Here is an 18,080-nt window from a genome sequence, read left to right as displayed (position 1 = left end):
TTTCAAGCCCATTGTGCTCCTCTTTCTGCTCAACTCTATTTGCTGTTCTGACTGATTTGTTGAAGGGTATTTCCAGTTTCACATTTCTTCTATGTTTTCTTTGCAATTCCCCTGTACCAAGTATTTTATTTCTAAGGAATAAGGGCCTCCTTATTCCTCTCACTGAATGAGTCTATCTCATGATTCACTAGGTTGAATTTAATTGGCTATTTACTACCTTCCTGTGTTGTGGTGCGGTCCTTCACGTCATTAGCTCTGTCCTTTAATCTAGAGGCAACAGCTGTTTTCAAACACCCATACGTCTGATCTGAATCCCAATTATTTACATATCTCTGGTGCATTCAGTTCTCTCACAGGATCCTGTTGTTCTGCCACTTCATCCACCAAAAACCAGCAATGTCTCATGTCAAGAGATTTTCAGAACATTTCACCTTCTAAAGCATGTCCTCGCCTACTTGTGTTGTAGCTTGGGTTACGAGTAGACTTTCAAAAAGGTGGAGAAATTGAAGTCCTGGTTGATTCTACATCAATGGTAGCTAATTTTGTGATCCCAAGATGACAAGGTGAAAATTCACCCCAAAATCCCACAGATCTGAACATAGAGCCTTCTCTGTACAAAGTGTTGGATATACATGCTGGAGAGGTGATGGCCTACTAGCATTATTGCAGGATTCTTAATCCAGAGACTCAGGTAATGTTCTAGATACTAGGGTTAGAGATCTACCATGGTAGATGGCAGAATTTGAATTCAATAAAAATCTGGAATTAGGAGTAGAATGAAACTGTTGCCAATTGTTGGAAAACTCCATCTGGTTCACTAATGTCCTTTAGGGAAAGAAACTGCCACCTTTACCTGGTAGAGCCTACACATGACTCTAGACCCATAGCAACATGGTTGACTCTTAGCTGCCCTCTGGGAAATTAGGGATGAGAAATAAAATATTGGCCTAGCCAGTGACGCTATCTCGTGAATGAATTTAAACAAAAGGACATGAGAGTGTAATAGCAAGCAGGTTTATCAAGTGAAAATAAGAACATTTCTTAGTCTGAACCGGTGAAGAGGATAGAAGACAAGCAAAAGGAAACAGAATATTAACAAAGACATTAGCTCTAATTGTAGCTACTCGCGAGTTGGACAATAGTGTGGTTAGTTATGGGTTTATCTGACTCAGCAGTGACATGTAAAGACACAGCCTGACCACGATGGAACAACTCTCAAACAGTGGTGTAACAGGAAGTCCTGTTTGTAGCCAGCCCTGCTTAAGGCAATGTTTAAACTTAACGTGAAAAAGGAACAGAATTGTACCTTTATGTTCAAGCAAATGTTTCTCTTTGGTTTTTTTGAATCTGGTTCTCTACAAGTTTATTTCCTTTCCTAAAAAAAAGTTCACTATGATATTCTTCCTGCCAGATCAATTAATCAGACTCTAAATTTTAAAAAGAGACATTCTTCAATTTTTTTTATAAGCATGACTATACAAGCAGCACGAAGAAACTCAATGCATGTTTCATGATATCAGTTATGTCCTGTTTTAGGAGTTAAATATATAGCTTGGAAGAGTTTTGTTTACTGTAGGAGGTGATTCAAAGTTTAATGCTGATGAAGAACCATGATTGACATTGCTTTTTGCTTTCCTGGATAGTGAACATGATCATATTACTGAGACAGCACTGTTAAGTTGCAACCCCAGATCTGTTCACGGCTCAGTGAGCTAACCCAATGTGGATGAACATCACAAAAGATTGACCTCAGCATTCTCAGCTTTAGAGAAGTTTCTTCATATTATCTTAATAACTTGCTTGCAAAAACAAAACAAAATGTTTCTTAAATTGCTCTAAAATTTAGAATCTAATTGATTGCACTGGAAGAGGGAATATCAAAGGGAGCAATCGTTTTTAGGAAAAGAAATAAACTGATGGAAAAACACATTTTAAAAACCCAAAGAGAAACATATTTGCTTGGTAACGCTTTAACCCTTTCAGAATTGCATGAGCATACCATAAAGCTAAGTTTCTACCATCAAGTTTTTCACTGGATAACATTAATGAATATTTTACAGCTGTCAGGCACAGAATGATATTCTAAAATAATGTAAGTTTATTGAATCAAAGAAATATATAATACTGCAGATCCTGCCCATTGTTCCTGCACTGGCTTTTTGAAAGAGCACTTGGTTACACATCACTGCTTTTTGTCATAACCCTGAGCCTCCTTCACCTGAAACCTGCCCAACTTCCTTTTAAAATTATTGACAGAATTAACATCCACTGCCGGTTTGGCTTGAACCTTGGAAACCCCGACTACTAGATGTCAAATGACACCTCACCTTCTCCGGATCTTTTGCCAAATCTATGATCTGTGTTTGTTGATCTACTTGTCAGAGCCTATTACCATATTTTCTACAGTTTTTAAACTGAAAGACATTGCACTTTTAACTTGTACTTCCAATAAATATGATTGGTGAATTTTAGTTCAAATAAGTATACGTTTGGGCTTCAATCGGTTTGCTAGTTAATTGGGGCCTTAAAGTTAACTCAAAAAGTGCATTTTAAGAAGACATTACTGAATTTCAATTATGAAAACACAACTTTTTGATTACTCAAAAGGTGAATTATTGATCTCTGAAAAGTTAAAATCCAGAGATGCTCCTATGTCATTCTAATGACATTGAAACAAGATACAATCTCACAGATGGTTGTGTAACCAGCTGTTGCCTGCAGATTCCTCAAAGCTAATGATAGACGTTTTGCAAGTAGGAATAAGGGTCTTCAGTGCTGGACATCAAAAGCCAACTGTCTAGTCATCCTCCAATACGTTAATAAAAATCCATAACTGAAAAGGGAAAATTAAACCCTAGCTGTAAAATATTCATTAATGTTATCCAGTTAAAAACTTGATGGTAGAAACCTTGCTTTATGGTATGCTCATGCAATTCTGAAAGGGTTAAAGCATTACCAAGCAAATATGTTTCCCTTTGGGTTTTTAAAATGTGTTTTTCCACCAGTTTATTTCCTTTATCTTGCTTCCTCATAGAATCCTGAGGAGAAAGTGAGGACTGCAGATGCTGGAGATTCCTGAAGAAGGGCTCATGCCCGAAACGTCGATCCTCCTGCTCCTTGGATGCTGCCTGACCTGCTGCGCTTTTCCAGCAACACATTTTCAGCTTCCTCATAGAATCCCTACAGTGTGGAAACAGGCCATTTGGTCCAACAAGTCCACACTGGCCCTCCAAAGAGTAACCCACCCAGACCCATTTCCCTACCCTATTACTCTACATTTACTCTGAAATAACGTATATACCTACACATCCCTGAACACAATGGGCAATATAGCATGACCAATTCAATTGTGGGAGGAAACTGGAGCACCCAGAGGAAACCCACGCAGACGTGGGGAGAATGTGCAAACTCCATCCAGACAGTTGCCGGAGGCTGAAACTGAACCTGGCTCCCTGGCACTGCGAGGCAACAGTACTAAACACTGAGCCATCGTGTTGCTCTGATCCCCCAGATTCTCAACAGCACAAGTAACAAGCCACAATTTCATCAACAGAGCAGTACAGTATGTCAGAGCAATAATCGAACTTTAAATTAAATTTAACATATTTAAATTTGCTAGTTTTAACATATTCCTTAAACTTTGGTCTCATTTTGTTTCAAATCCACTCCTGAGACATGGTGTAACTGGTTGGCCCGCATTTATTGCCAGTCTCTAGATCGCTAAAGAAAGTGGTGGTGAATGACTTCTTGAACTACTGCAGTCCACATGCTGTGGGTTGACCTATAGTGCCCTGAGGGAAGGAGTTCCAGAATTTTGACTCAGCAACTGTGAAGAAACAATGACATATTTCCAAGTTGGGATGGTGAGTAGATTAGAGCAGGTCTTGCAGGTGCCATGTATCTGCTGCCCTTGTCCTTCAAGTTGGTAGTGGTCATGGATTTGGAAGGAGTTTTCTAAGGAGCTTTGGCAAATTTCTGCAGTGCAACTGCAGATTTTACACACTGCAGATACTGAGCATTGGTGATGGAGGGAGAGAACATTTATGGATGCAGTGCTTTTTCTTGGACAGTGTGAAGCATCTTAAGTGTTCATCCAGGTAAATTGAGTGTGTTCATCACACTCCTGACTTGTGCCTTCTCGATGGTAGCCAAACTTTGAGAGAGGGGTCAAGATTCACTCCAGAATTCTCAGACTCTGACCTGCTTTTATAGTCATAGTAGCTCCAGTTCATTTTCTGGTCAATTGCAATAACCCATGATGTTGGTAGTTGATTTTGAATGTGATGGATAACTTGTCTCTTGTCAGAGATGGTCATTAGCTGGCACTTGTGTGGCATGAATGTTAATTGTGTCTTACCAGCCCAAGCCTAGATTTTGTCCAGATATTGCTGCATTTAGACATGGACTGCTTCGATCTCTAAGGAGTCGAGAATAATGTTGAATAACCTCTCTCACTGATTATGATGTTATTTTACATATATTATACTTGAACTAATCATTACGAGAGCCCAAAAAGAACACATCGATCAAGGTAACAGAACCAAACGAGGCCTAGTAGCTGCCTGTGTCTGCTCTCCTGCCTCAACAAAGAATCCAAAACTAATCTCACTGCCCTGCTTCCTCTCCCTGCCCTGATCTAAGATTCAAAAAGCTCCACTATTCCCGGTGAAAGAAAACCCACCAAATACACCACTATCTCACAGTAAAATGATTGACTTGAAATTTAACATATTCACTCTCTGACACCGTTCTGGTTCCTCTGTATAGTGTGGTCAAAGGAGGCAAAGATTGACACATTGCAAGGGAAGCTTAACATATTTCTGAGAATGTAATAGGGGGGTGAGGGGTGAGGCATAATGCAGAGTGGGTACAGGAAATGAGTGCAAACACCATTGTACATCAGTAAGGTTGAAAGCCCATTAATCAGCTCAGTAATTTACACTGTATGGTCTCTGTATTTTTCATGCACTTTCTTTTATGGGAAGTCCAAACCTCACTGGGTATTGCTGTCATCATTTATTCTTATACTCAAAATGCTAGATTTTGGGAGGTAGAACAGGAATGGAAGATTCCATTCAATGCAGAACTGCTGAAAGCCGCACATGGTTTGGATTCAGCAGTTCATTTACAAATTGTCTGGCTCACACTTGATACGAATTGGAATTTGGGAGCAGCCCAATGATTCTGATGAAAAGCCAAGAGTTTACAAATGGAGCTAACACGGTAAACAAATGTCAGATGAAATTCAATGTGGATCAAAACAAGATGTTGAACATTAAATGGAAAACCAACAGGAGGCATTTATAACTCAATGAATGCTGTGAAAAGTGGGTCAGTGAAAGAGCCCCTGGGTGTTAGGTCTTACACTTAATGCAGTCCAGAAGGTTGTAATTGAGGCAAAATAATTGCAGACAGATGAATAGTGCATAGGAGGTATTAGCTAGTGCTTCCAAATGGACAAAATAAAAACTGGTCCAAGTGGCCTTCTTCATTTGCAAGTGACTCCCATACCAGGTCACCAATTATACTATCGGCTGATACGATGTTCTGTTAGCGATAGATTGGAGAATAATCATCTCTCCCTTACAAGTCTGTTAAGTTTATGCTTAATGTTATGAAACATGCCAGAGGAATGAGACAGTGATGGTGGTAGTGGTGGTGGTGGTAGTGGTGGGGGGGGGGGGGGGGAAAGAGTACAAAAAAATCTACATATCAGACTTCAATCAATACAATTTGATTGGAACACGCTACAGACTCGACAGAAATGCAAGAGAGAATGGAGTAGACAACAGAGAAATATCATGGACACACAATGACGTGAAATCACACATGACAGGAAAGTAGATAAGCGCTAAAGGAATGGTTAGTGAGTGTTGAAGGTGACAAGAGATGTGCCAAACTTACCAGAATCCTGGCTTCATCACTATGGGGGCACTCACAATTTATATCAACCACTCATCCCTGACATTACAAAATGAGCTCTTTAATCAAGAGGCAGCATGCTTCAGACGGGAGTAGTTCCACAGACTCATCTGAGGGACTATTAGCTTCTCAAGGGTTATTAGAAATTAGCTATAATTTCTAACATTTAAACAAAAAAAAATTTTGAGCAAAAGGTTTTTTTCCAAAAAGTGCTTTTGAATTGAAGATACTACAAAATGTAATTTAGCTGTATACTGAAATAGAAATTCAACAATGAAATTTAATGCAAACACTAGCTAGATACAACATGAGACAGGATACCAGTTGCACACATTACTTTGTAATGACTGGCTGCAGAGCAGAGCTGGCAGGCTCTCAGGAACAACAAGGTGGGAGGTCTGTGAACTCAACAGAGAGAGACAGACTCAAAATAAAAAAATAGTTAAAAATGGGAAAAGGATGAAAATTTGTTTTTGAAGTTGAATTGGTGTTGACCTTCATTCCGTGTGACCTCCAGTGCATAAACTACAGTAAAGGTTTTGACTAGTTCAGTATTCAAAGCCTTCACTCTAGTTTATGCACTGGAGGTGGCACAGAGTGAAGATCAACACTGATTCAACTTCAGAAGCACATTCCATATTTCATGCTTCAACATGTAGCTCCATTGAACAAAGTCTGCAATGTCAAATTATAACATTCCTAACCTTCCCAGTTCTTCTCCAACTTCATAAAAGTCTTCCACTCTCTGCTGCTTAAAGGAAGCCATTCCAGATGTCTTCATTGATAGGTGGTTCAGAGGACCATATAATTCAGGAAGGACGACCACAATCTGTCAGCATCAGGCTCCTATGTGACAAAAACAAACATTCTTAGAAAATGCTGAAGTTACAGAGGGGCACAAAATATTCAACATTCTTTACAATAAGTATTGCGATTTAACTTCGCAAGTATCACTTAAATTAAAGAAAAACTTAGAGAAACACAGCAAGTTCGGTTCAGCAGCAAATGGATGAACTGGACAAAAAGTCCATTAGACCTTTCACTTATAAGTGACATTTCATCAACTTGTGCAACATCAAACTCTACCACAGTCTATTTGTAATTCAGATTCTATGAATTTACAGGGAGTAATTCCAGCGAAACAAAACTGGACATTCAGTCCAATTGGTTCAAGCCAGCATTTATGCTGCCCTCACATCTTTCTTCATCCAGCACCATCAACATATCTTATTCCTTTTGCTCACGTGTTTATCTGTCTTTCCCTTAAATCCATTTGATGCTTCAATTATTCCTACAGTAACAGGTTTCCCATTTTAGCACTCTGGTAAATAGTTTGCTTTGAATTTCTATTGGATTAGTCGTTTCCTATCTGTATGATCCCCAGTTCAGGTCTGCTCTACAAGTGGTATCACCTTCTCTAAGAAAACCTGAACAACCTCCTTTGTAATCTTCAATTTTGAGCAGGTTCTTCTCTGAAGCGTAAAGCTCCAACTTGTTTAACCTGATTATAATTGCGCAGCTCTGGTCTCAGTTTAGTAAACTTTTCCATACATTCTCCGGTGCCTGCCTGTGTTTTTCCAATTCTACACCTGACTCAGTAATAGAGATTTAACAGCACAGAAAAAAGGCCCTTCAACCCAGCAAGTCCATACCTGGTCAAAAGCAATCTTTTTCTAGCACTTGTACACCAAGGCATACAATGCGACAGGTGATCGAAATACGTCTTAAATGTTGAGGGTTTCTGTCTCAGAACTGAAGGAGGGCCACTGAATCAAAAAACTTTCACTCGGTTTTCTCTCCACGGATGCTGCCAGAGCAGCTGAGTTTTTAAACAGTAATTCCTGTTTTTGTTTCAGGTTTCCAACATCCACAGTTCTTTGGTGTATCCCGGTGCTTAGTTTGCTTCCAAATGGACTTACTAACCCAATACAATTAACAATCTGTGAATTTGTACCTTCAGATTTCTCTCCTTCATTTGCCCCACACACACTGATTTTCCAATGTGTATGTGGCCTCCTTAATTCTTCCTATCAGGATGCAACAGCACACATTACAATATATAACCACACAATGATTGTGCACTCACTCCGCAAGTTTATTAATGTCTTGCTTGTGTTTTATCAGAGGCATCCTCTACATTAAACCGCACCTTCACAACCCAGGGAGACACAAACATTGAAACTGTATTTCCAATTGGAGTCAGAGATGAAACAGACCCTTCAGTCCAAAGTGTCCGTGCTGGCCAGATACCTTAACCTAATCTCGTCCAGTTTGCCAGTACCCGGCCCATATCCCTCCAAACCCTTCCTATTCATATACCCATCCAAATGCCTTTTTTGAGAAGGTGACCAAGCATGTAGATGAGGTAGGGCAGTTTACATGGTGTACATGGACTTCAGTAAATCCTTTGATAAGGTTCCACATGGTAGGTTGATGGAGAAAATGCAGAGACATGGAATCGAGGGTGATTCAGCAGTTTGGATTAGAAACTGGCTTTCTGGAAGAAGGCAGCGAGTGGTGGTTGATGGAAAATATTCAGCCTGGAGTCCAGTTACTAGTGGTGTTCCACAAGGATCTGTTTTGGGACCACTGCTGTTTGTCATTTTTATAAATGACTTAGACACAGGCATAGGTGGATGGATTAGTAAATTTGCCGACGACACTAAAGTCGGTGGAGTAGTGGACAGTGTGGAAGAATGTTACAGGTTGCAGGGGGATTTGGATAAACTGCAGAATTGGGCAAATGGAGTTCAATGCAGCTAAATATGAGGTGATGCACTTTGGGAAGAATAACAGGATGGCAGAGTACTTGGTCAAGGGAAAGATTCTTGGTAGTGTGGATGTGCAGAGGGATCTTGGAATCCATGTGCATAGATCCCTGAAAGTTGCCACCCAGGTGGATACTGCTGTTAAGAAGGCATACAGTGTGTTAGGTTTCATTGGTAGAGGGACTGAGTTCTGGAATCGCAATATCATGCTGCAACTATACAAAACGCTGGTGCGACCACACTTGGAATATTGTGTACAGTTCTGGTCGACCCATTACAGGAAGGATGTGGAAGCATTGGAAAAGGTGCAGAGAAGATTTACCAGGATGTTGCCTGGTCTGGAGGGAAGGTCTTATGAGGAAGGGCTGAGAGACTTGGGTCTTTTCTCATTGGAAGGAAGGAGGCTAAGGGGGAATTTGATGCAGACATACAAGATGATCAGAGGATTAGATAAGGTAGACAGTGAAAGACTTTTGCCTAGGATGTTGACATCAGCTTGTACGAGAGGGCACAACTACAAATTGAGGGGTGATAGATTTAAGACAGATGTCAGAGGCAGGTTCTTTACGCAGAGAGTGGTAAGGGCGTGGAATGCTCTACCTGCCAATATAGTCAACTCAGCCACATTAGGGAGATTTAAACAATCCTTAGATAAGCACATGGATGATGATGATGGGATAGTGTAGGGGTACGAGCTGAGACTAGTTCACAGGTCGGCGCAACATCGAGGGGCAAAGGGCCTGTTCTGCGCTGTATTGTTCTATGTTCTAAATGTTGTAATTGTCCCAGCCTCAACCACTTCCTCTGGCAGCTCATACATGTACCACCCTCTGCGTGGAAACGTTGCCCCTTAGGTCTCTTTTATATCTTTCCTGTCTCACCCTAAACCTATGCCCTCTAGTTCTGGACTCCCCCACCCCAGGGTAAAGACTTTGTCTATTTACCCTATCCATGCCCCTCATGATTCTATAAACCTCTATAAGGTTACCCCACCCCACCCCCCGTCCGACACTCCAGGGAAAACAGCCCCAGCCTATTCAGCCTCTCCCTGTAGCTCAAATCCTCCAACCCTGGCAACATCCTTGTAAATCTTTTCTAAACCCTTTCAAGTTTCACAACATCTTTCCGATAGGAAGGAGATGAGAATTACACACAATATTCCAACAGTGGCCTAACCAATATCCTGTACAGCCACAACACGAACTCCCAACTCCTGTACTCAATACTCTGACCAAAAAAGGAAAGCATATCAAACACCTTCTTCACTACCCTGCCTACCTGCAACTCCATTTTCAAGGAATTATGAACCTGCACTCCAAGGGCTCTTTGTTCAGCAACACTCCCTAGGACCTTACCATTAAGTGTATAAGTCCTGCCCTGATTTGTCTTTCCAAAATGCAGCACCTCACATTTATCTAAACTCCATCTGCCACTCCTCAGCCCATTGCCCATCCGATCAACATCCCCACTGTTCTCTGAAGTAATCTACTTCACTGTCCACTACACCTCCAATTTTGGTGTCATTTGCAAACTTACTAACTATACTGCTATGTTCACATCCAAATCATTTATATAAATGACAAAATGTAGTGGACCCAGTACCGATCCTTGGAGCACACCACAACCCTCATCATTACCCTCGGTCTTCTACATTCGAGCCAGTTCTGTATCCAAATGGCTAGCTTTTTCTTTTAAGATTAGATTCCCTACAGAGTGGAAACAGGCCATTCGGCCCAACAATTCTGCACCAACCCTTCGAAGAGTAACTCATCCAGACCTATTTCCCTAGCCTCTACCTATCCCTGACTATTGCCCATAGGTGCATTTGAGCATGACCAATTCATCTGGCCTGCACATCTTTTGGATTGTTGGAGGAAACTGGAGCACCCATACGAAACCTGCCTTTGATGACCATCGGAGACCGGGGGAGAATGTGCAAAGTCGACACAAACAGTGTCCACACAAACAGTCGCCTGAGGGTGGAATTGAGCCCAGGTCCATCTTTTAGTTATAACTGCATTCTTTTTCCCACCACAGATGTCAAATTAATTAGCCTAGTTTTCTCAACTTGTTTAACCTCCATTTTTAAGTATAGGGATGACACTAGCACTGAACTCAGACTTTGATGTATTTTGTATGAGTAGAGGCATGGATAATTCAAAGATCTTAAGCACTTTCAAATTTTTTTTTAAAAATAGCTTTGAATTATTGACAGAATGATTCATCCAAGATGTCATTACTATGGAATATAAAGTGAATGAGCCTTGTCAAGTCTTGTTCTATTGTGAATCAATTTCTGTGAAAGAAAATGCTTTCTAACCAGAATGCTGCGAGAAATTATTTGTGCATTAATCAGCAAGAACCTGTGCCAGTTAATAAAACAGAAACCGGCCAAGTGAAGGGACATATTCTTCATACATTGTAAGAGCTTAATGTGGTAAAATATATTTAAATCAATAAAAATATATTTAAATTATACATCGTCTGAATGTTGAATGCACCTCTGAACCAATGATACATTTGGTCTTAGACAGGAGCAGGAGGATATTCAGTCCCTCATGCCTGTTCTCCCTATCAATTCCCATTTGCCTGGTCTTACCTCCAGTGACTCTACTGAACAAATACCCATCAAACTCAATCCTGATGGTTTTACTCATCCCCTTGCATTTACACAATTGTTCACCACATTGTGTGGAAAAGCTGTGTCCAAGATTCCCGGTTCAGATTTTCAGCGATGCTCCCGTCTCATTCTTCCAATTGTGTTGAGTAGCAATGGAGCACCTCCATGGTGGTGAATGTCCACCAAAAGCTGAACATACCATTTTCTCCTGCCTTGAGAGTGATCTCCTGTCAGAGTCAGTCCAGGTCCCAGTGCAGGACTGGAATAGGTCACCCACTGTGAAAAAAAAAGTCATGACGTGGAGGTGCCGGTTTTCGACCGGGGTGGGCAAGGTTAAAAATCTCTCAACACTAGGTTATAGTCCAACAGGTTTATTTGGAAGCACTAGCTTTCAGACGAAGGAGCAGTGCTCCAAAAGCTTGTACTTCCAGATAAACCTATTGGATGATAACCTGGTGTTGTGTTATTTTGAAAACTGGAAAAAGAGCAGAGAATTCCTCCAGTATCCAGGGAAAGGTCATGCCTTTGTGCTCTAACTAGGAATTTCAGGCCCACATTGCAGCAGAGCCATGGCCATAGTGGACACCTTTGCAGAGAATGGCCAGAGATCTTCTCACTCCTCCCAGGAGGAAGTCACACCCATCATTCTCCACTGTGAGTGCAGGACAGTGGAAATTCAACCCCACTATTTGGTGTTGTTTTTGTCTTTAAAAAAGCTTGCTGGGTATGGAAAGCACTTTGTAAGATCTCTGAATATTTTTCCTTCAACATACTTTCACTCAGCAGTAACCTGCTCACTGATACGCAGTTTGGGTTTGACCAGAACTACAGCACCATATGCCGACAAGACCAGAATCCCAGGGGATCAGGAGAAAGTGAAAGCCCTCAATGTTAAGGCAGTATTGGATTTGGCAAAAATAAATCTAGGAGAACAAGTCTGAATAGATGGTATGGAAACTCTCCAATGATTGGGTCACAGGGCTGTTAGTCCTGAAAACTGAAAGTCAATCATCACAGCTCGCAGACCTGTTCAGAGATGTCATCACACACCTGTGCAGCAGGTCGGACTTAAACCTGACCCTCCTTTTGAGAGGTGCAGACATTACCACTAAGCCACAAGAGCCCCTTCTTCAGGATGGTGTCCTGGGCCTGACCATCTTTAGCTGCTTCATCAATGACTTTCCCTCCACCATAAAGTCAGAAGGAAGTGTGTGATGTTCAGCACTATTTTCTATTCTTCAGATAAGGAAAGAATTCATACCTGCCTTAACAAGACTTTGACTACATCCAGACCTGAGCTAATAAGTGGTAAATAACATGTGCAGCACACAAGTGTCAGGCGATAACAACTATCAGTAGTAACAGCGTAACTGCTTCCTCCTAACATTCAATAGTTCCATCATCACGGAAACACCAGAGAAATCCTGGAATCTTAACATTGCCCAGAAACTCAACCAGACCATTAATGTCATAGTTATCAGAACATATCAAAGGTTTTCATTCTGCAGAAAACAGCTGATCTCCTGACTGCTTTAATCTCTCCCCCACTGACAAGTCAGGAGTGTGTTGGAATACTCGCACCTTGTCTGGATGATAAACTTCAGCACTCAAAAGGGATCTCACCATCCAGGACAAAGTTGTCAACTTGATTGGCACCACATCTATCACCTTGAATATTTGCTGCTTTCACCACTGATGCACAGTGATGCACTGCAGCAACTCATCAGGATTCCTTTGATGACATCTACCAAAATCAACCTCTCCCAACTGAAAGAACTCAGGCAGCAGAACACAGCAACCTGCACATTCCCCTTCACGTTAAAGATTGCAGTGGCTCAGGAAGATGGTTCAGTGCCATCTTTGCCCCATGGGTGTCTGATGATAAGCAACAAATACCCAGACTGGGAATTAATTTTTAAACAACAATCATTATGATTCAGATTAGTCCACCCATTCACCAATAATGTTTGCAAATAGTGATGGAAATAATTAGCGAACATACTCAGGGAAAACCTTAAATATGTGCTGGATATAAAATCCTATGAAGTTATGCTTTGTAAATATGGCAGTTTTTTTTATAGTTGTTTATTAAAGTACATATTCGACCATAAGACGTAGGAGTAGAAGTAAGGTCATTCAGCCCATCGAGGCCTCTCCACCATTTAATCATGGCTGATGGGCATTTCAACTCTACTTACCGTACTCTCCCAGTAGCCCTTAATTTCTTGCAAAAGCAAGAATTTATCAATCTCTGCCTTGAAGATATTTAATGTCCCGGCCTCCACTACGCTCCACGGCAATGAATTCCACAGGCTCACCACTCTCAGTGAGAAACACCTCCTCATTTCCCTTCTAAATTGACCCCCTTTAATTCTAAGGCTGTGCCCACGGGTCCTAGTATCCCCACCTGATGGAAACAATTTCCCAGCATTCAACTTTTCTAAGCCGTGCATTAAGTTTCTATTAAATCTCCCCTCAACCATCTAAGTTCTAACGAATACAATCCCAGGATCCTCAGCCATTCATCATATGTTAGACCTACCATTCCAGGGATCATCCGTGTGAATCTCCACTGGACATGCTCCAGTGCCAGTATGTCCTTCCTGAGGTGTGGGGTCCAAAATTGGACACAGTATTCTAAATGGGGCCTAACCAGAGCTTTATAAAGTCTTAGAAGCACATCGTTGCTTTTATAATCTAACCCACGAGATAAATGACAACATTACATTTGCTTTCTTAATCACGGACTCAATCTGCAAGTTAACCTTCAGAGAATCCTGCACTAGCACTCCCAGATCTCTGTGTACTTTGGCTTTATGAATGTTCTCACCATTCAGAAAGAAATCCATCCCTGTATTCCTTTTTTCCAAAGTGCAAAACCTCGCATTTGCTCATGATGAATTTCATCAGCCATTTCCTGGACGACTCTCCTAAACTATCTAAATCTTTCTACAGCCTTCCCACCTCCTCAGTATTACCTGCCTGTCCAACTAACTTCATATCATCAGCAAACTTCAGCAGAATTCCCCTCGACCTTCATCCAGATCATTAAATATATAAAGTGAAAGCTGTACCCTAACACTGAACCCTGCGGGACACCACTTGTCACCCCCTTGTCACCGGCTGCCATTCTGATAAAGAACCTTTTATCCCAACTCTCTGCCTTCTGTCAGACAGCCAATCCCTGCCAGTAGCTCACCTCAAACATTATGGGCCCTCACCTTGCTCAGCAGCCTCCCTTGAGGCACCTTATCAAAAGCCTTTTGGAAGTCTACGTAGATAACATCCACTGGGTTTGCCTGGTCTAACCTAGTTGTTACCTCTTCAAAACAATTTTAACAGCTTTGTCAGGCACAACCTCCCCTTACTAAATCCATGCTGACTGGTTCTAATCCGACCCCGCATTTTCAAGAATTTAGAAATCTCATCCTTAACAATGGATTCTAGAATTTTACCTCCAACTGACGTTAGCCTAAATCGGCCTATAATTTTCCATCTTTTATCTTGATCCTTTCTTGAACAAGGGGGTTACAACAACTTTCCAATCATCTGGGACTTTCCCTGACTCCAGTGATTTTTGAAAGATTATAACCAACGCCTCCACTATTTCTTCAGCCACTTCCCTCAGAACTCTAGGATGCAGCCCAACCAGGCCAGGAGATTTATTATGTTTTAGACCTTTTCTAGCACTTTGCCTTTTGTAATGGCTACCGTACTCAACTCTGCCCCCTGACTCTCCTTAATTGTTGGGATATTACTCACATCTTCCACTGTGAAGACTTATGCAAAGTACTCATTAAGTTCTTCAGCTATTTCCTTATCTCCCAGCACTAGCCTTCCTGCATCAATTTGGAGTGACCCACTGTCTATTCTTGGCTCTCTTTTTTATGTATTGAAAGAAACTTTTACTATCAGTTCTAATATTACTGGCTAGCCTAACTTCATATTTGATCCTCTCCTTCCTTATTTCTCTCTTTGTTACCCTCTGTTTGCTTTTGTAGTCTTCCCAATCTTCTGATTTCCCAGTATTTCTGGCTACTTTATAGGCTCTCTTTTTCTTTGATAGATTTCCTGACTTCCTTTGTCAGCCATGGCTGTCTAATCCCCCTCCAGATAATCTTTTTCTTTGGGATGAACTGCTGTACAGTGTTCTCAAATACAACCAGAAACTCCTGCCATTGTAGCTCTACTGTCTTCCCAGTCAGGCTCTGCTTCCAGTTGATTTGTCAGTTCCTCTCTCATGTCCCTGTAGTTACCTTTATTTAATTGTAACACCATTACATCCAATTTTGCCTTCTCTCTTTCAAACTGCAGACTGAATTCTACCATATTATGATCACTGCCTCCTAAGTGTTCCCTTACTTTAAGATCTTTTATAAAGTCTGGCTCATTACAGAGCACTAAGTCCCAAATAGCCTGCTCCCCTGGAGGCTCCATCACAAGCTGTTGATTGAAGTAATGACATTTAGATGGGATGAGACCATCAATAGGTACAGACTGCATCAGCATCCTTAAAATTATTTCCTATTCTATGGCCTTAAGCAGAATATTAAATACTAGGAACAATAAAACCTAACTTCAGCCAATCAAGTTATATTGGTCCAGGATTTCTGCAGAGGAGCAGTGCACAGCATAGATTGTTAAACTAGCTCATTCAGCCTTCAGCTCCAGTGTGTGCTGCTCACTATGTTATTATCAGCTGATACTGAAGCAGCAATGCAAAAAAATTGAATCTTAATCAACGAGATTCATTTGATTGAGAAGTAAGCAGGAAGAGACTGAAAAGATGAACCAGAGTCAAATTAAAGTACAAATTAAGTCAAATTTTAGATTAAGGGAAGAGGAAGGGGACAAAGGAAATTAAAAGAAAATAAGTTAAAATTTGATATTTTTAAATCACCACAACAATTCACAACCTGCTGATTGAGACTCACTTAAGGTGCTTAACCTTCTGGTACAGGGTGTTTGACTGGCAGTCATTAACAATCTTTCCTCATTTAAAAAGAAAATTGACACTTAATTGCCTTGATTTCTGTGACAGCTTTAAATGGATAACCAATCAGTAATTTGTTAATCATGACAGTTTAAGAGTGAAATGCCCCAGTTTGTAATTATTTCATTCTTGCCTTTAGTTGTTGGCCAATATGTGCATTAATATGGCAGAGTTTTCAAAAACGTTCTGGCTTATTTTTATAGTCAATATCTATCGGGAATTATTCAGTTTGTTCTTTGTGCTTTAAATATTTGGGGTGTCAAACATAGGAAAGCTGTTTCCATTTCTTCCCACCGTTGCAATTTACAAACTGACTATAAAAATATGGAGGAGGTGAGCGTATGCATTTGGAATTGATCATTGGATTGTTCTTGCTCAACAGACACTCCACTCCAGAAACAAATGTATTTGATACAACAACGTTAAATGTTTCAATCTCACCACTCAAGGATTAGTTATTTCAGACTTTTGGGTTTTCACTTTCAAACTTTGATAGGGTTTCAGGTGGAGCGGGTGAAGAGTACCTTAGGGAAAGGGCAGCCAGGGGACAGTATATCATAACAGGCCACTGCGGTGCGGTGCAGATCACCAATCCAATGTGCCCTAATAGGAACAGTGGCTTATTTTGAGAGCAGGCAAATTGAAGAAACAACTGAAAACACTGGATGATGCAAAGCTGATAGCACTGACAATACTCGGGAATAAAATTGAGGACTTATTTGCCAGAACTAATCGCATCCCTGGCCAAGCTATTCAAGTATAGCTACAACACTGGCATCTTCCCAAATATAAGAAAAGTCATTAGGTCCTGTACACAAAATGAACAAATCTAATCCAGCCAATTACTATCCAATCAGTTCACAGGCCTGAAATAATGGAAGGAGTTATTGTCGGTGCTATCAAATAGCAACTCCGCAATAATAAGCCTTTCATCAACACTTTGTATGGGTTCATTATAAATTCAATCTAGACACAGAAAAAGGAGCTGATCCTAAGATGGCAGGTGGAAATGACAGTGTTTGGTCATCAAGTTGGCATTTTATCAAATATATCAAAGAGCATTCACAAATATAATGTGAACTAATTGAATTGAATTTAATTTATTGTCACGTGTACCGAGGCACAGTGAAAAGCTTTTCTTTGCAAGCAATACAGGCAGATCACAGAGTTAAATAGCATAGATAAGTAAATAATAGGTGAACAGCGGCAAAAAGAAAAACACAGGTACAGGCGAATGCTAAGAGTCGTGAGTCCATCCAGTATTTAACAACAGTTGGATAGAAACTGTTTTGAAACTGCTGGTGCGTGTGTTCAGGCTTCTGTACATCTACCAGAAGGTAGAGGTTATAGAAAAGCATTGCCAGGGTGGGATGGATCTTTGAGTGTGCTGGTGGCCTTTCCTCAACAGCGGGCCTGGTAGATGGATAGTATGGACGGGAGATTGGCCTTTGAGATTATCCGGGCTGAGTTCACCATTCTCTGTAACCGTCTCCAATCTTGAATGGTACAGTTGTCATACCAGGTAGTGATACATCCAGACAGAATGCTATTCGATGGCGCACCTATAAAATTTGGCAAGGGTATTCACCATCAGGCCAAATTTTCTCAGCTGCCTGAGGAAGAATAGATGTGGTTGGGCCTTTGTAACTCAATGTCAATGGTAATCAGAGGGAAACTCTCCACTGAAACATATCTGGCACAAAAGGAAAAAAAAACAAAATCTGGAATTCAGAGCCTAATGATGACCATGAATCCATTGGCTTTTTCTGAAAATTGA

At 40.9% G+C, this 18,080-nt stretch overlaps 1 protein-coding gene across 3 annotated transcripts in view; it reads right to left on the bottom strand.

Annotated features, from left to right (window-relative positions):
* The window catches only part of dapk2b (death-associated protein kinase 2b), a 155,036-nt gene that overhangs the window by 129,123 nt on the left and 7,833 nt on the right, over positions 1-18,080 (bottom strand). For all 3 annotated transcript variants that reach the window (XM_072553305.1, XM_072553302.1, XM_072553303.1), the window contains exon 2: positions 6,627-6,768. In XM_072553305.1, the coding sequence (XP_072409406.1) occupies positions 6,627-6,703 (77 nt within the window). In that variant the 5' untranslated portion in view covers positions 6,704-6,768. The remainder of the gene's footprint in view (positions 1-6,626; positions 6,769-18,080) is intronic.

Source organism: Chiloscyllium punctatum, chromosome 33, assembly GCF_047496795.1.
Source record: "Chiloscyllium punctatum isolate Juve2018m chromosome 33, sChiPun1.3, whole genome shotgun sequence".
In the NCBI taxonomy this organism is placed as follows: Eukaryota; Metazoa; Chordata; class Chondrichthyes; order Orectolobiformes; family Hemiscylliidae; genus Chiloscyllium; species Chiloscyllium punctatum.
Note: the sequence above shows the minus strand (reverse complement) of the source record. Positions and strands in the feature narration are given on the sequence as shown.